This window comes from Peromyscus leucopus, chromosome 11, assembly GCF_004664715.2.
Source record: "Peromyscus leucopus breed LL Stock chromosome 11, UCI_PerLeu_2.1, whole genome shotgun sequence".
Lineage (NCBI taxonomy): Eukaryota > Metazoa > Chordata > Mammalia > Rodentia > Cricetidae > Peromyscus > Peromyscus leucopus.
Window position 1 is genome coordinate 53,720,928 of NC_051072.1, and position 19,601 is coordinate 53,740,528.

Below are 19,601 nucleotides of genomic sequence, written 5' to 3' on the forward strand. Positions count from 1 at the left end.
TAGTGCTAGAAATACTTTCCTATCAAGACACTCGAATTTTTAGAAAGTATTTTTGCTAATGTTCACGTCACCTCCACCGTATGGCCTCTGTTAAGGTGTGAGAGGAGAGCATTATTGTCACTTTTCAGGTTGGCAAGTTCAAATGGAAGAAACTGAAGGGCTGGTAAGAATGGCTGGTAAGGGTGCCTGCCACCAAGTCTGATGGCCTGAGTTCCGTCCCGTCCCGGGATCCATGTGATGAAGAAGAGAACCAACTCCACGTGGACCACAGCACAACTCACACACACACACACACACACACACACACACACACACACACACAAATAAATACATTTTTAAAAGTTTTTCAAATGAAATAATGTGAAAAGTGACGGAGGAAGAAACTTGGCGCTGACCCCCAGCCTCCGTACTCAGTGTCACATGCCAGCACCCACATAAGCACACAAACATGTACACATGCACACAAAGCAGTACAAAGAAAATAAAAGTACTAGTCCTGAATTTTTTCAGTGCAAATAATAAAACAGTAACAAGTATGTAAATGAGGATAGAGAACAAACAAAAGAAAGGTTTCCTTTACTTCCTTTCTCAAGGCTATGAACACAGAGAAAAATAACTCCCCTTAGACACATTTTCTGAGCCACTGAGGCTTAAAGAAAAGACTTTTTCAGATCGGAGGCAAGAGTCGGCACTGGTTTTACAGCATGCACTTCCAAAGCACCACTCACTGCCTGCCAAGCCAGGCGGCAGCTCTTCTCGCCCGGGTGCTCTGGCCAGGATGCCAGCAACCAAGAAGGGGAGCATGTCTCAAAGTTTTCACTCTTTCCCTCTCTAGGAAACGCATCTGAAAACAAATGAAACGGTAACCTCAAGCACGACGGGATTGCTTAATCCAACCCAAACTGGGTATGGAAATTTGTGTTCTAATCATTTCTTTGCGTGCAAGATTAGGAGCAAGAATGAAAGTGCTCTTTTTAAATATAAGTTGTACACTCCTTATACAATTATCAGGCCACTTCAGAACCTGAAACCATTGGCAGTAACCTTTTTCGTTACTCTGCGTGTGCGTGTGTGTGTGTACACGTGTGCTCGGGTGCATTCGTGTACTGGTTCTTTCCACCCTGTGGATCCTGTCAATTGAACTCAGGTTGTTGGCTGGTGGCAGGTGCCTTTCCCACTGAAGTGCCTCTGCCCCTCTCCGCAGCCCAGAATCACATGTCCAACATACTAGGCTTTAAATATCGGAGACTGATTTTACTTGTAACAATTACAATTTATACTTTTTACCTCTTCATCACAGGTGACATGATTAATAGAAATGTCATTTTGTTTCTGGCAGAGTTTTATTTCCTGCTGGGCATCCAGCTGTGAAGATGGGTTCCAGAAGCTGCGCTCACAAGCTTGCACAGTCCAGTCCAGGGCATCCCAGATGATCAGCTCTCCAACATGGGAGCCAGTGGCGAAACTCGTATCTAGAAAAGTTCACAAATGCTCCAGTACTGATCATGTTCTCTAGGCTAAAAACAAAAATGAATGGGTTTCCTAATTGTACCTAGACAAGCTAAACAGAAAGATTAATATGACAGTAAGAGGCTAGAAACAGACTAGTTCACTGACTGAAGATAAATATTACAGTTTGGGCCAACAAAAATGCCATCTATAATGTTTGGTCAACTTTTACAGGAATAAAAATAAAAGAATCTTCCTTAGATGATATGCCAAAAAACTGTCAATTAAAACACTGAGGGTACTTACAGGCGTGGATAAAGCAAGTAGTTCTATGAATACAGAGTGTTAAAGGGCACTAAAAAAGGACAGAGAAGACATACAAAGAAATCTGCTTGGCAAAGAAAGATACACATATGATTTAAAAAATGGGGAGATTGGCAACTTAAATATCAAAACAGTTCATTATACTCAATGCATATGGCACTCCTGAGAATGAATAAGAATAAAAAAATAGATGGAAAATAAATGTGATAACATTTTAACTACTTTAATAAAGAAATTTTAAATGATATATAAAGTATAGGTGAGAAATATGTGGGAATCGGTATGTTTATATACTACTAATGTCTTAGTACAATATCACACAATTATTTCAAAGATTAATTTAATAATAGGAGTCAAACTGTAAAATAACAAACATATTGATCCACCAGTTCCATTTCAAGGAATTTATCCTGAGAGAAATGCATAACAATGTATGTACAAAGCTGCAAGACAAAATCCTAAAATTTTGAGGTCAGCCTAAATATCCAACTGCAGGCTAGATAATATGACAACCATAAAATAAAATACTAGCTATTGAAAATTGATCTGTAAAGGTATATTTATATTGACATGGAACTAAGGTCATACATACTCATAAAACAGTAAAGCGTGTATATACAAATGCACATATGTATACACATATGAAATACATAAAAAGATGTACCCTAGTGTTTAATACTGAATGGCACAATTTTCACTTTAATTCCATTTTTAATGTAATGCTATGTTTCTTGCTAGTGCCATATTTTTATTATGACTATGTTTAACTTGTAAAATAGTAAGCTTTAAAACCCTCAAATAGAGTTAAACTAAGGCCTAGACAATTTATAAATTATACATTTAATAGATACATGCAACTGCTAGACTAAAAATTACTCAAATGTAATTTATTAACTATTCTTACATATTTAAGGCAAGTCAGAACAGAACAATGCTCTGAGCATAGAACTCACGTTACAGTTCTGGCTTTGCCTGTTACTAGCCAGCTAGTCTCAAGGAAATCACTAACCTTTCTCTGTCTTGGATTCCTCTGCATTAAATGAGGATGATTATAGAAAATAAATAAGTAGTAAATATCTAGCTATTTTAAAAAACATCTACGTGATTTTGAGTATGGTTAATACTCTACATTAACAGTATTTAACTGCACAGTGATTTACAACTTAGAAATACACAGATGGGTAATTAGAACTTTATTATTCCATCTGTCAAATAAGCCAGCAGCACAGAAATCTGCCAGAGCCAGATGAACAATCTCTTAGAAATAAAAGTCACTAACCATCCTAGATAGAAACACTATTTTTATCTTGGTCTCAGAGTCATAATAGGTAGCTTATTGATGTCTGTAGTTCCTGACACACTATAGAATGTGTTGTGTGAAGAAGTAAGTTTATTTATGGTCTCTGGAGGGAGACAACTTGCTAGTTTTAACACTATGGCAGTTTGGGGTACCTCAGCGGCATTAATCTTCCCATGCCTCCTCCAATTTCACTCAACTCCGAAAGAATCAAAGAAGTTAAGGATGAAAAAGAGACTCCTCGACTCCAGGTCTGGGTCTATAGTCAACCCTGAATTAAAACTCTGAGACTGACCACATAGTCGCCCGCTCTGTGGTTCTTTTACACAACACAAACACAGTTATCAATGATCTCTTTCACTCATAGCAAAAGACTGGCATTCACCTCAGCATATAGTTTCTCCCTGTGTAAATTGTATTTCCAGACAGGTCACTCAAAATGTTTCACACCAAACATCCTCAGTGATATAACAGTGGACGTATTTCATCCTGTAGTAGGAAAATCCACTTAGGAAAATCTCTCCAGCATCCATCTAGCCATACCTCCCAAGCGTGAATGCTCTGTGATTGCCACACTGCCAGCACAGAGCAAGCAAGGGTGCCAGAAGAGAGTAGGAACGTCAGTTTATGTCTTAGGAACCCCCCACCCCCAGGACATTCAGACCCCTGCAGCAAGGTTAGTACATATCAAACGTATTTGGGGAGTTCAAGTACATCATTCAAAGACTGCCCCAGGGCCCCCTCACCAAAAATGCACTTCATTTTAGAAAACTGTGTGTGGGTTATATGTTTCTATGTTGCACGTGTATGTGCAGGTATGTGAGCCTCTGCACATGCATGTGGAGGTGAGAGGAGAGTCCGGACGCCCTGAATAGCTCTCCACCTTATTCCCTTGAGACAGGGTCTCTCACTGAAACTGGTGCTCGCTGGTTTTCAGCTAGGATGACAGCCCACAAGTCCCAGTGACTCCCTTCTCCACCGTCACCGTCACCCTTGGTGCAGTTACAGGTACGTCCAGCTTTCCTAAGAGTTCTGGAAATTTCCTCGTGTTTGCACCACGAGCCCTTTGACCACTGAGCTTTCTTCTCAAGCCTTAAAAAATACCAAGTGGTCATCCCTGAAAACATACACACGAGTAACATTATACAGACTTAGCGGGTCATAATTACACACACACACACACACACACACACACACACACACAACAACAACAACAACAATTAATGAAAAACAAGGCAATGAGTTTTAAAGAGATGAAGGAAGGATATACAGGAAGGTTTGGAGGGAGGAATGGGAAGGGGGAAATGGTATATTTTATTTATTTATTTTGGGTTTTTCGAGACAGGTTTCTCTGTGGAACTCACTCTGTAGACCAGACTGGCCTCAAACTCAGAAATCTGCCTGCCTCCGCCTCCCTAGTGCTGGATCAAAGGTGTGCACCACCATCTCCTGCCAAGAAATAGTGTTTTGTTTTTCTTTCTTTTTAGTTTTTTTAAGTGCACCTTTGTTGTGATGCAAACCCAGGAACTGGCCACTGGTATTAGATGGGTGAGTGGGAAAGGAGCAGGGCAGAAAGTTAAGGGGAGAACTGCAGAACTCAATCACACAAGACCGCCAAAATCTGCAGCACTCCCACATACAAGAGCTGAACAATAGCCAATCTTTCAAACACCGCCAGACCACCTAACTATGTGGTGTGTGGTCCTAAAAACACTTTCGCCTTATTTATCATTTGCTGTTCCGTTTTACAGTTTATAAATCAGAAGGTACTCTGGATTTTCTGTAACCTTCACTAGTAGCTCATTAATTCACTTCTCTTAGCTTTCCATTTTCCATAAGATCCTGACAAAGCTGTGTGGGAGTCCATGCTTGGAGCAGCAGAACTATGGAGGTCAAAGTGGCGAGATTGCAAATTCAAGGTCAGCGTGGGTTTCACAGAGAGACCCTATCAGGGAAGGAAGTGTGGTGAGGGGGAGAAGAAACCTTAAATTTTAAATCCGTGTAAGCCTCAGGTCGAGGTAGGCCCAGCTCAGTGGAACACACTTGCTCAGAATGCACTGGGCTCTCACCTCAGCCAAAAGTAAAATAAATAAAAATAATGAGAAGCTATAAGCCTAGCTGTATACTGCGCAGCAAAAGCTGGGCCATGAAGCTAACTAAGGCTTGTCTGGTCATAACTGGGTATCTTCATTTAAGTAACCATGCTGTTTCAGGGATACCAGCACTAAAATAAGACATATAACTAGACATAACCAACACAATGGGCCAGAACCTGTCTTGCTTCTTGTGGAAGCTCCAGGACCTTGTCATTGGTCATGATTATTTCCATGAAGGCTCAAAGAGTCGCCCATATAAGAGTTTGCCTTTGGAGCTACCATTCATGGGTAGGGAGATCTCTACAAAGAGTCGCCCAACCACTGTGACTTCCAGCACCACAGACAATCTGATCCTTGGGAAGACATGCACCTGAGTTTGGCAGGATGTTGGCTGCTGAGGGGAAGGCTCTGAAGCTGGGAAGGATGTTCATTGACACATCTAGAAATAGGACCAGGCGGTACAAAGGACAGAAAGCAAGTCTACATGGGGTGTTCTCCATGCTCCTTTTCACCCCATCTCCAATTATACAACACATTCCTCCAAAAGAGCCAGCCAAGCCCAGCTCTCCAGGGCACAGGAGCTGTGTCTCCTCCTGCTGTACCAGTTTCCCAGCAGTCTTACACAACCCGCTTGCAGTCTCCACCACAACTCTGCATCTGACTCATCCACAGATCACCCAGTTCGGTTCTGATGGTGTCAGCCATCACTTATCTACCAGAACTAACTAAACACCAAGAGCCAGAGCTCGCGATCCTCCCCTGCCATCGGAGTCATCCCAGCTCATTGGCAGTGATGGAGCCAGAGCCATTGGGGAAGAATGCTAAAATGCTACCGCATCAGAATTCACAGCCTGTGATGAGCAGACACAGCGCCCAAGCAGTACGTTAAACCCTACTCTGCCTGTCCGTGCCTAAGTCTTGGTCCTGCCACAGTCAGAGCCTTGAACTAGGCTCTACTGTCTCAAAGCTTAGAGTGAGAGAGAACAACAATCTCCACTAATCTAATCTATTATTTGAGTGGTCATTCTGAACTATTGGAACAAAACAAGATGGAAATTCTGAAGTTGTATGTCACATGAAGGTACACAAAGAGCTTACCATTGATATTGACCAATGACAAAATATTATCCTGGTGATCAAGAAGGCGTTTAACTTCAACGATATCCCATTCCTGCAAATCTTCTGTGGGTGCTAGTAACCTAAAAATTACTAAAAGATGGTTATTTTACTAAATGTTCAAAGAACATAAACTACCTTTCTACTCCAAAAACATTAAGTGCAAAGTACACATCACACTGAAAAACAAAAACAAAAACAAAAAACTCCAAAAAGAACCTATTTATACCAGCTTACACCATTTCTTTCAAATGCTAGGGACACTTAAATGACCTCCTCAAACTTTAAGCCAGGGCTTCCTTCGCCTTGCTTCATTTACTGACTTCCCAAACCCACCCTGACACCTCCACTTTCCCCCAGGCTTCATTACATGTCAGGAGAAGCACTCTGTTCCTGCTCAGGCCAGTGCCTGGTCACTCCCCTGGACCATTTCCACTACCAGCGCCCTCTACATGTGTGTCCAGGCCAGGATTCACTGCTACCAAACAAGCTACAGATTCCAGCCTTCAATTTAGCAAAGGCTTCAGCAGGGGCCAAAAAATAAAAATAGCAGTTAAACAAGAAAAGAGGACTTTTCAGTTTGGGGGCATATACTATTATAAATTATAAATCTTCTAAGAATATAGCTTCTACTTTCTTGACTATAGATGTTGAATGTGTTCTTTGATTTATTATCTGACTTTAAAAAACAGTTTTATTTATCTGGGCAGTGGTAGCACATACCCTTAATCCTAGCACTTGGGAGGCAGAGGCAGGCGGATCTCTGAGTTTGAGGCCAGCCTGGTTGTTTAAACTATAAATTCTAATTTTAATCAACATATGAAACCTAAAATCAAATCAAGTGGTTCTATCAACCAACATTTACAAAACATCTATGATATTCTAGCAGTTCTAGCTACCAAATGTGAATAGGCCAATTACTGCCTCCAGATGCTCAGAATCCACAGCAGACATGAGACCTGTGTGCAGGCTGACCATCAGTGTACTACATGATCCAATAGGCCACTGGAGCCTGGGCTGTGGATGCCCAGAGACAGGTATGCCTGATAGAAAAGGTGGGAAGGTCTCACATCCTTTCCAAGTGGTGGGAATCAACTATCCAAGTCTCTCTGTTCTTCAAATTCCTCTCTGGAAAATAGGTCATGGCACATTTCTTTCTGTATCTCTGACAATATTTCACCAACTGTCAAAGAATTTACAAGATTATGAAATTCTAATAGCCTTTCATATTTGAATTGTGGTTGTCAGAAATTCTCTCAGTTAATACCAAGAGAAGTCTTCTTGACATGGATAAACTCTGAGTGAAAATACTATGGCTAACTGACTTTAGAATAAGCGATACATTGTTTAAACAAATTATTAGGAGACAGTAATAGTGTAATATACTGACAAGAAATCTGACCTAACACCTTGAAAACGGTTCACCCTATAGAATTTTCAACAACTCTAAGAAGCCAGAGTAGGGCAGAGGCAGGCATCTCTGAAATAAAACCTTTTTGTTGTTGTTGGTTTTGTTTTTTGTCTTTCTAGCACACCATATGTGTTTATTCATGTTGCTATATAGACATGTATGTGTGCAAAACATAAAGAAAATATACACATATACTCACTCAGTTCTTTGCCAACTGCTGCTACAACACAATTCCTAGGGATTTCAACCAAAGCACTGATCCCTTAGAAAAAAAATATAAAACAAGGCAAATCATTTTCTCTCCTGGGTTACATCAGAAACAAAACTTTCTCAATTTTATGTTAGTCATTTCCCATAAAATATATTTGAAACCTATTACATAAATACTTCCTTCCTTGCTTATACCTGGAAACTGAGTTATAAGTAAGTTTCTGATACCTATGGAAGACATTTTTTATATATATAAATAGGCTCTGAATATTTCTCCTGTGTGGTAACATGGTATATTCAACCACTCCCATATATTTACTAAGCATCCCTTATGATAATCACCATCAACCATCACATGATGGCTAGTTCAACGAGATATGGAATTGGGGTTTCCCTCAGTGTAACTTCAAGACCATGCATGCCCACTGGCACTAAATTAGACAATGTAATGGTGGAAAAGACTTATCTGCCCTCCATCCCGTTCCTTACATAACTCCTAAAATCCTTTGTCTCTCGGAAGACACCATTTTTCTGTGTTCCAATGAGATGACTGGTGTCCGTCCCTGGTAGCTAGGGGATGAGAGCCGTTCACTAGGACCAAGGCAAGAGGAGAAAGTTGGCACTTTTAGCCTCATCGGTCAACTTCCAAGGAGAGAGGGACAGAAGATAATGTTGGTCGCTGGTGAATAGTTTGATTAACCACATCTACGGAATAAAGCCTCCATAAGAGCCAGGACAGGCTCAGATAGATTCTGTAAGGCTGTACTTAGGACAGCTCCTGCAGGGTGGCACACTTCGGGAGGGCACAAAGGCCCTGTGCCCCCTTCCTCCCCCCTTGCCCTTTATGTTTCTCCTTTGGTACTCTTGTGATAGACAGTAAGTGGGTGAATGTGATTCCCTTAGTTCTGTAAACCACTCTAGCAAACTGAATCCTGATTTATAACCAGGGGGACAAAATCTAACAAAACAAACAAAACAAAAGAAAAAAAAAAAAAAAAAAACAAAAAACGGGCATGTAAATGGTATGATGGGAAAGGGAACTATTGAGGACTGAGCTTTTAGCCTGTAAGACTGGGCACGACTCCAGGTAGACAGTGTCGGCCTGGGCAGAGGAGAGGGCAGGAAGCTGGGTATCCTCTCCTGAAACACTGACTGCCAGAGCATCTGAAGAAGATCACAAAGGAAGCGACTCTTCTGTGGGGCAGCCAGTTCTTCCCAGCTCAACACTCTTCCTTCTAGTCCCCAGCTATGGAAGTAGCCTTCAAACAGCACGTTTATGGCTAGTTAGTGCATTTCTAAAACGACTCACTGAAATGACTATCCTCTACACCACCACACTTCATTTAGTTACGTGCAGAATTTTTAGTAAGTGGGGTTTGGTTGCTGCTGTTGTCCAGACTGGCCTATCACAGTCCTCAGTTCAGATCCTCCTTGTCAGTCTCCCGAGCAGCTGGATGGCTGCTCATGACACTGTACTTGGCCTTAAGCACAGAGTACTGAATATCTTTTCATAGCTGAATCATAAAATGGTTTCAGACTAAACTTAACTTCAAGTATTAAAAGTTGAAATACTGGAACCCATTAACAAGAAACTGTTTAACGAAGTTAGTCTTTCCCCTTTGCGGTATGTAATTTATAAATATAACTGTTAACATATATGCAAATCGGGATGTTCCGCTTCCTTTCCTTCCTACTTGTCAGAGACTAGCAGCTCTGCTATGATGTCAAGAGCATCTCTGCCCTAATTTCTCCTCCACATGGGCATATTTTACAAATGCGATTTGTGGCTGCATGGAAGAGATGGGAAACATGTAGAAGAGCCCAAGAGAAGGACACGGACGGGCAGGAGAAGAGTTTTGCAGGTTTGTTTGCTTACTGTTGTTTGAGATGGGGTCTCACTCATAGCCCAGGCTGGCCTCAAGCTTGTGGAAATCTCCTTTCTTCAAGAAGAATTTTAAACACAGAAAATGTTCGCTAAGGGGCCAGTGAGATGGCTCCGTGGATAAAGGTGCCTGCCACCAAGCCTGAGGACCTGAGTGTGACCCTGGGATCCCCATGGTAGAAAACAAGGATTCTCACTAGTTGCCCTCTGACCTTCATCCATGTGTTATAGCTCTCTCTCTCACACACACACACACACACACACAGGAGTATTATCAGCCATAAAGGACACAATCCTGTTATTTTCAAGAAAGTAGATGAAATTGAAGGTGATCACTGTAAGTAAAATAAGCCATAAGCAGAAGACGACGCTGCACGTCTTCTCTCATATGTGGAGGGAGGGCGGCGTCTGGGGGAAGAAAATACTAGTGCAAAGGCAAGGCTGATAAGGGAGAGCGACAGTATGGGTGGATATCACCAAAATACATTGTGTCCATGTATGAAAATACCACACTGAAACCCAACACTTGGTATAAATAAGATACATGCGGATGTAAATGTTCCTTCAGTTATATGTCACATGAAAATATTACATTGTGTCCATGTATGAAAATACCATACTGAAACCCAACACTTGGTATAAATAAGATACATGCGGATGTAAATGTTCCTTCAGTTATTTGTCACATGAAAATATTAAGTGGATATGGCTACCCACAGTCCTCAGAACTAAGAAATTCCTACATGGAATTATCGCATTATGTTGTGATATGTCTCTCTAAAGATTCAACTGTCTTTTACAGTCTATCAATCGTGTCTCATTATTACCCTGACTGGTTTTTACCTGTCTCAGAAAGATGGTCGGTCTTACACAGCAGATCTAGTTTTCGGTTCCACACACCTAAGTCATTACCACCCGAGAGCCAAACATCTAGTCTCCGCAGGACAGTTAGGCACTGCAAAATTAATTGGAAATGCATTATCAGTTTAGAAATTCTAGCATTCGTTGTCCCACGGTTTTCAATCATGTCCTCAAGTTCTTTCAAGGCCCTCCCTGTGATAGGCAGTTTGTTTGGCTTCTGATTATCGGTTCTTTAAGAGAATACTGTCTCACAGGGTACGGAGCAGAGCGGCCATGTGATTTGGGAGGCGGTCACAGGCAACACTGGGACTTTCCTGCTCTCTCTTGGCTCACTGCCCCAAGGGGACACTAAAGAAGTCCCACAGCAAGAAGCTGAGGCCTCTGAACAATACACAGCAGCAATGTCCCAAGCCACTGGGAGCCTCTGAGTAGGTTCCCAACCCAGACAAGCCCTTTGGTGGCAGTCAACGACCCTGAGCCAGCACCACTCAGCTAAGAGGTTCTCTATGTCTGAGCACAGACACCACATGTTTATTATAGCTTTAAGTCACTAAGCGTTCAGGTGACCTGTGAGCCACTAATAGATAACTTCCTCACAATCCTTAAAGGCCTTTTAAAAATAAAATAGAGAGCTGGGCAGTGGTGGCGCACGCCTTCAATCCCAGCACTCAGGAGGCAGAGCCAGGCGGATCTCTGTGAGTTCGAGGCCAGCCTGGTCTACAGAGCAAGATCCAGGAAAGGTGCAAAGCTATACAGAGAAACCCTGTCTGGAAACAAACAAACAAACAAACAAATAAATAAATAAAATGGAGAATATGATACTGTTTTTACTTTTTCAATTAATTCTCAATAACTCTGTTTGGTAGACTTAAAGTCTTCCCAGGGTATAGAATCCTTTACTTTACATGGTACCTTAGGGTCCCTTCCTTCAAGAGTCATGTCCTCACCCACAGACCCTGAGTGAGGCGGACAAGAACTGAATTAGAAAGAGTGGGGTGTGATGATTGCCTTGGCTCAGGATGAGGCTTCTTTTAAAACAGATGAAAGAAAAACGTGAAGGCAATTAAAACAGTTTATATTTCAAGAGTCTACCCTGTCTAGTCTCTGGGGTTCTACATTAGCTCTTTATTCTGTTTATGGGCAAGTAATAGTCTACTGTGTGGATATGCGTGTTTTGTTTACCCAGTCATTAACCAATGGATAGTCTGGTTGTTTCTGGTTTTTAGCTATTATGAATACCAGCACTCTGAACATTCATTATACACATATGTGTGGGCACGTTTTCATTTGGGATGGGATTATACATAGGAGGGTTATTGTTTAACATTACTGAGTTGCCAAACTTGGAAGGTCACTGTAGTATTTTACAAGCTCACTGGCAAAGCATGAGCTACAGTACGACTTTTCCATGTGTTTATCCACACTCAAGCCCTGTCTTTTAGACATTAGTGGTGCCAGTGTGTACGAAAAAGGAGCCCATCATGGCTTTGATTTACATTCATTCCTCTCGATAATGATGATGAGCCTTTTCTCATACATTCATTGCCCATTTACATATCTTTTTTGGAGAAATTTCTTTCAAATCATTCTTAATCGTGCTACTTTTATGTTAAGAGTTCTTTGCACATTTTAGATACATGCTTGATAAATGATTTATACATATTTCCCCCATTATTTGGGTTGTATTTTCAATATGTCAATGGTATTCTTTGAAGAACAAAAGTTTCCACTTAATTAGGCCCAATTAATCAGTTGGTGCCAATTGAATCTATTCCGTTTTAGATGTGCATGTCCATCTGATTCTGCTTTTTCTTTCTCCTTAAGACAGAGTCTTACTATGCTGTCCAGGCTGATCTTGAAATCGTGAGTTCAAATGATTCTACCTCAGCTTTCCATAGCAGGAAGTCCAGATGTGAACACTACATCTGGCTTGCTTTAATAAATACACTCATTTATTAAAGACTAGTCTTTCTTCCATTGAAAGGTGCTAGCTCCCTTGTAAACAAACTATCTACATGTGTGAGGTTTTATTTTTGGACCCTCAATCCTATTCCACTGATCTGTATTTCTACATCATTCTGCCAGTATCACACTGTCTTGATACTACATCTTTAAGGAAATTTTAGAATTAGGCATTTTCTCACATCTGTGTGCTTTCTGGCTATTGTTTTGGCTATTCTGGATCCTTTACACTTCCATATCAGGTTTCAAATTAGTTTGCAAGCCAGATTTAATTTTATGATAGAGATTGTATTCCATCTGTAGATCATTTCGAGTAGTGTTTAAATCTTAATATTAATCTAACCCATTAACATATGATAGTTTTCCAGTTAACAATGTTTTCTAGATTATCTGTATGAGTATTTTGCCTGTATGTATGCAAGCACATCATGTACATGATTTACCCACAGGAGCCTCAGATCGCCTGGAACTGGAGTTAAAGATGTCTGTGAGCCACCGTGTGGGTGCTGGGTATTGAACCCGGGTCTTCTGCAAGAACAACAAGTGTTCTTAACTGCTGAGCCATTTCTTCCAGCTTCCAGGTTTTTAATTTATTTATATATTCTTAAGTTTCACCAAACAATGTTTTAAAGATTTTAATTTATAAACTACCTACTTTTAAAAACTAAGTATTCTAATTTTTTGGATGTTACTGTGAATAGAGGATTCTCAATTTGATTTTAGAGAATTACAATTATTTTTGTACTGTCAGCCATGTGCCCTGAAACCTTGCTAGGTTAATTTATTAGCTTTCACAGTTTTGTGTGGGTTTGTGATTTTCTACATATAAGGTCTTGTCACGTATAAATCCAGAAAGCTTTAGTTCTTCTTTCCCATAAAAGAGTCATAAAACAACCATTTATTTCTTTTTTATTCTCTAATTTTGCTGTCCAGATCCTTCAGTGCAAGCTAAACAGATGTGTGCTGAGAGCAGATATTCCTATTTTATTCCTGAATTTATGGAGAAAGTATTCAGTATTCATTATTAGATATTCATAAATGACCTCTGTGGGTCATGTATGGGTATAAATTATCTTCATGGCGAGACTGCACCAGAGTTGGTTAAATGCTTTCTCTGCCTCTACTGAAATGATCATGTGGTTATTGTCCTGTACTCTTACTGGTCATTGACTGACTTTCAGATATTCAGCTAAAGTTATATTCCTGGAATAAATCTCCCTGGGTTGTGCTGCATCCTCTCTATATGTCGCTAGTTTTAGTTTGTTAATACTTTATTGAAGATAACACGCTGTTTTAAATACTTAACATGTTATCACTACATTTTCCAAAGTCTTTTTAGAGTCTCCTAAAATACATTTAATGTGTACACACACCGTACTTTAACTGTTTCCCTTTATAAGACACTAGAACACTTCCGTCACCCATTTATAGAAACTAATTTGCAGCACACACTTCTGTTCATACACCTCCACCTAAACCTCTCATTGCTTCCTTTATTGTTGGGGGGCATCAGCAGAGACCCTGATATACTTGATGTGCATACTCACTGTTCAGAGCAGAGATTCTCACCCTTCCCAGTGCTGTGACCCTTTAATACTGTTCCTTATGTTGTGGTGACCCCCAACTATAAAATTATTTCGTTGCTACATAATTTTGCTGTTATGAATCATAATGAAAATATCTGATATACAGGGTATCTGATATGTGACCCCCTCGGGGGTCATGACCCACAGGTTGAGAACTGGTGCATTAGAACCTTCATAACACCACACTGCCTTCCAAGAAAAGTATATCTATTTATCTCCAAACAAGTATGGGGGAAAAAAGAAGCCAATTTTACTACAACTCCTTGCTAACTCTAGCTGTCATCTAAAAAGTTTATTAGGTCAAAAAATAACAGAGTTATATTGTAGATATGAGTTGCTCCGAGAAGTCACCTAAGAAGAACTGAAGCGTGAACTACTGTGAGCAGATCTGATCTGTAGACAGTCTTACATGAAACAAACATACGGGAAGAGCAAGCAAAGACCAAACCTCTTTTGAAAGCACGTTGACCGCACAGGCCTAAGATCCGTTCTAATGGACCAGCCCCTCTTACCAGTGCAGCCAAGACCCCCAGACGGATCCCCTGACACATCATCCTACTCTTCTCTGTTCCTTCAACTCAAGGAGTCTCACTGGAGAACTAATGATTTTAGCTCTTCAGATAGTAAGAAATATTTTTACAGGAAAGCAAAAGCAGCACTTTTTTCATATCACATAAAATACAGGGACTATTTCGCGACTTCTTCAGACCCCCCACTGTTGGATCAGTAGGAACATGGCACACGGCACTGTCTTCCACAGGAACTTCAGCACACTGGCATCAGAACAGCACCGTGCTGCTGTGTTTCTAGGAAATAATGAATGAGCCTGACTACTGGCACTCAGAAAAAAAAAAAAAAGTAGGGGGAGGGGACAATGGCTGTCAGAAGGCCAGCTGTCCCCAGAGCTGTGCCTTTCCCAAACTGGCTAGCAGTGAACAGTGCTAACTTCCCCAGAACAAACGACGTTTCTCCCGTAGGAATCACAAGGAAACGAGACTTGGCCGCATCTGTTTCTCTCACATGTGGCAGCATTCCTGCCATAAAAGCCCCAATTATTATTTGTTTATAAAAAATGAAATGGCATCAACACATTAAAGGTTTTGGTTTTGAAATAAGAAACCAACATGCCCTCATGGCCTTAGAGAAGGCAGCGGTCAAGGGACAAATGCTTCCTTATCTCAGTCAAAGCATTAAAAACAGAACAGCTCCTGCTACAGTTCTGTAAATGCTGTCTCCTTCTAGGAGGGCCTGTTATAAACTCACCAGGCCCCGCCCTCTATAAGCACACCAGGCCCCGCCCCCTGTAAACACACCAAGCCCCGCCCCTATAAACACACCAAGCCCCGCCCCCTATAAACTCACCAGGCCCCGCCCTCTATAAGCACACCAGGCCCCACCCCCTGTAAACACACCAAGCCCCTCTATAAACACACCAGGCCCCACCCTCTATAAGCACACCAGGCCCGCCCCCTATAAACACATCAAGCCCCTCCCCCTATAAACACACCAGGCCCCGCCCCCTATAAGCACACCACGCCCCGCCTTCTTGCTTGTCTTCCCCTGCTCTCATTTCCAACTGAAACATTTTCACACTTAAATACATATGATCCCAAAAATGTTGTCTTAAAATCAAATGGCTGTGTGTGTGTGTGAAAGCAACAATGTGTAAAACCTAAAGAACTAATTTCATCCAATTTATTAAAACATTTTGAAGACAACAAAAATACTATCATAAAAACCCAAATCTGCTTCAGACTTTACCTTTACTGTAGACTGCAAACAGGAGACTCTCTGGATTTGTCTGCCGGTATCGCAGTCCCAAACTTATGCCAATGTTAAGAAATAATTTCCAAGTAGAATTTTAAAAGTTTAATTATGAGATAACATTTCTGATTAACAATTAAATCACAAGTATAAACAGTCAGCAAACCTTTAAATACAATCTAAGCTATTTGGCGTTCATACTGCCCTGGATCTATAGGGCAGGCAGGTCGTCACCTAGGAGCAGGTTGAGCTACTATTGAACTGTGAGGTCATTTAAGGACACACCAGAGTGAGTGCTCTGAAGCACTAATCTTCATGGGCATCACACACTACACCTGCTTAAAGTGTACTCCTGAAAACAGTTTACCATAATGTAGAAAACATGTGCATAATGAAAACTTCCACATCTCCCAACAGTTTCTGAAAGTTCGCTACAGTGTACATGCATGGTTTACTACTGTTATTAACAGTAACTGTGTGTTAGTCTCTCCGACTGTGTGTGCACTGAGAAGAACTATAAGGCCTCTAGTCACATGGTGAGGGTTTAGTCTGACTTAAGGAACATGATGATCTTTATAAACTCTTAACACTATTTCCTATGTCCTTTCATTCCATATCATATAAATATATCATATACTTGTAAATGTAAATAATATAAATGCATGGCAAATACATTTTATATCATGTATCATGTACATTTTAAATTAAAATTTTAAAGTTAATTTTATAATCTAGTTAATAGTATATCTGATTATTTTTTATTAATTCTACTTCACACTTCAAATGCAGTTCATTATAAAAAGGAAGATACCTATATATTCGTAAGTTTGTGTCACACTCAACAAACTACTCAGTCATAAGAAAGCTCTCTCCCTAACTAGATGATAATGGTGATATTTTGTTTGTGCTCTAACAAACAAAGCTTGCCTGGAGATCAGAGTGCAGAGCTAGCCACTAGAGGCCAGGCCGTGGTGGCACACACCTTTAAACCCAGCACTTGGGAGGAGGAAACAGGAAGTGATATGGCTGGGCAGAGATAGGAAGTGATAAAGCAGATGGAGGCAGGAGCTGGGTTCTTTCAGTCTGAGGATTCCTAGAGGGAAGAAGTCTTTCTAGTGGCTGGCTGCTCTGCTTTGCTGATCTTTCAAGCTTCCACTCTGATATCTGACTCCTGGTTTTTATTAATAAAACCAATTAGAATTCGAGCTACAAGATGGTATTTTTCTAGCTTTAAGTTTCTCAGTTCTAATACCCTCACAGTCTTTCTACAGACTTCACTGTTGAAAACCTTAATGCTCAAAACTAAGAAATGTGGACCATTACTTGACTAAAAAAACAAAAAACAAAACAAAATAAACCTACCATCAACATTTAATTAACAGTGAATGTCCACGGAGAGTAAATTTAGAATCCATCTGGATAAAATGAGTGTAAAAGTTCTCTGGGATTCTTTTAAATAGGAGTGACTCAGTAACAGGAATGGCTGTGTGTGATGTCACAGCTTACAGGCAAGTGTCCCAGCATCTTACCCCTGAACCGTGACAGCAACTTTAATAATTGTCTCTAACACTAGCACAGCGTCTTAGGAATGGCCTAAAAAAGATGCTGTATTTTAAATTCTACTTCTGCAGAAATTATAACACAGAGAAAAAGACAAGGGCTTGAATCCAGAAGATAATATTTTCCTCAAAAGAGCAGCAGTGATGGTCTAGCCTGGCCTAAGTGTCTGACTGCATCCCACGTGAGCACACAGAGGTTATCCCACTTAACTGTTTTCTTGACATTTTCTCACCTATGGACAATTTATCTAGAAACTGTTTCAAAGTGGGACACCAAGTCACATGTCCTGGTTCTAGAGAGGCCTAGGAAACCATGCCCCTCTGGGCTCACTTCTAAACTTAACAGATTTCAAATAGGCCTAGACTGGTCCTGGCCAATCTGATGCTTTAAAGGGAGTAATAGAAACTGCAGTCACCACACACTGTTTTATCAGGAACGGGTCTGCCACAGCTTCAGAACCCTGGCAGCAGCCTGGCTGCTGGCCACTCGGCCTTACCTGCCATGTGCCTTGGGTGAGTTGCTCACCATCTCTGTCTCTACCTTCTCACTTGTGAGAATGGCAAAAACTCTTACTTCGTAGGGCCACTTTAAAGACTAAATAAGTCAACGTGTAAAACACAGTAATCTGGAGCAAACAAAAGCACTTCACAGGACATCGGCATTTCTGTCGTATTGTAAATTCTAACTGGAAAGTACAGGAAAGCAAAAGTAACTTCACTTCAAAAACTGTTTGGAAATGCCAAGATTTAACTACTGTGCAGACAGACCCACACAGGGTCTCACAGTGAGGGCCACACATGAGGAGGAAATGAATTCTTTCCCGGCCCAAATCATCCTAATTTCCCTAAACTGAGATAACATTTTAAGCCCACAACCTCTATTCCTTCATTTTGCACAACGTGATGTAACTGACTCTAGAACTGTAATTTCACACTCTACGAAGAGCTGCTTCAGTCGTGGGTCTTAAGAATTACAAGCCCTGACTTGCTACTTCCTCACCTAACACTTCAGGGAGCATCTCGTAAAGACTTGGAGAAAATCATTCTGCCATCAGAATGCACAGACACGCAGGCACTGGGCCCCTGGCCACCGCACTCTCGGGGTAAGGATATACAGACGGTCCTGTCAGCCGAGGCCGTCAAGATGAGCTGACTGCCCTCCTCACAGGAGTCCAGAGGGGGAAATGCAATGATGGCCGTTAGCTTCTGGGTGTGTCCTCTGAGTTCCAGGAGCTTCTCTCCTGTCTGCAACACAAGTAAGAATGTTAACAAACTTACCCTTTCCAACGTGAAGGGTCTTAAACAACAATAAGAATAGCTATGTAGTAAATAAACATACATGCCATTTAAAATTATGTGTTTGGAATTAAAAAATTTTAAGTAATCAGATATAATCTGAACAAGTATCAAAAAGCAGCTGTGAATATTTTTGACTATTTTCTAGTTAGTATGCTAACTTAGCATATTTTCATAGTCAGTTTAAAGAAATAATCTTTCCTATGGTTTTAGGAACTGTGTAAGTTCTGTAGCAACAGCAGCAGCAGTTTACTCTGTAGAGTGAAAACAGGGAGTCCTTGGGATGTGTGTGCATATGTCCAACCTCTTTACAGCTTTAAGCACAGAAGAAATAAAGGCACAGTGGTCTCCAGCATACGTTACCCAGCAACATTTCCACCCACTCAATGTCTTCTTCCAAGACCTCTCTGACCTCCCAAGTGGAAACATACAACATAAATAAACTTCAGATCTTCCCAAGGCTTCAGGATTTCATGACTGTGTTTACAATACAGCTGGTCTTCTGCACCCATCATTTTTAGAAGCATAGCTTCAACTTATTTTACTTTTTGTTTGTTTAGAAACAGTAATGTAGGCCAGGCTTGCCTCAAATTTATCTTGAAGCTAAGGCTAGCCTGGACCTCCTGGTCCTCCTGGCTACACCTCTAATATTACGGGCATGTGCCACTGTGACTGGCCTGATCCAACCAATCTTAGCTAAAATTACAGTGGTTTTTTTTTTTTTTTTAATGTGTGTGAGGTTGAGTGACTGTATATATCTGTAATCCCAGATGTCAATATACTGAAGC

At 40.9% G+C, this 19,601-nt stretch overlaps 1 protein-coding gene across 2 annotated transcripts in view; it reads right to left on the reverse strand.

Moving 5' to 3' along the window:
* The window catches only part of Wdr41 (WD repeat domain 41), a 50,339-nt gene that overhangs the window by 5,390 nt on the left and 25,348 nt on the right, over nt 1-19,601 (reverse strand). For both annotated transcript variants that reach the window (XM_028871659.2, XM_037209498.1), the window contains exons 4-9: nt 18,631-18,762; nt 15,956-16,018; nt 10,629-10,740; nt 7,893-7,955; nt 6,265-6,375; nt 1,288-1,472 (exon numbers count right to left, since the gene is read on the reverse strand). In XM_028871659.2, coding sequence (XP_028727492.1) covers nt 1,288-1,472; nt 6,265-6,375; nt 7,893-7,955; nt 10,629-10,740; nt 15,956-16,018; nt 18,631-18,762 — 666 coding nt within the window. The remainder of the gene's footprint in view (nt 1-1,287; nt 1,473-6,264; nt 6,376-7,892; nt 7,956-10,628; nt 10,741-15,955; nt 16,019-18,630; nt 18,763-19,601) is intronic.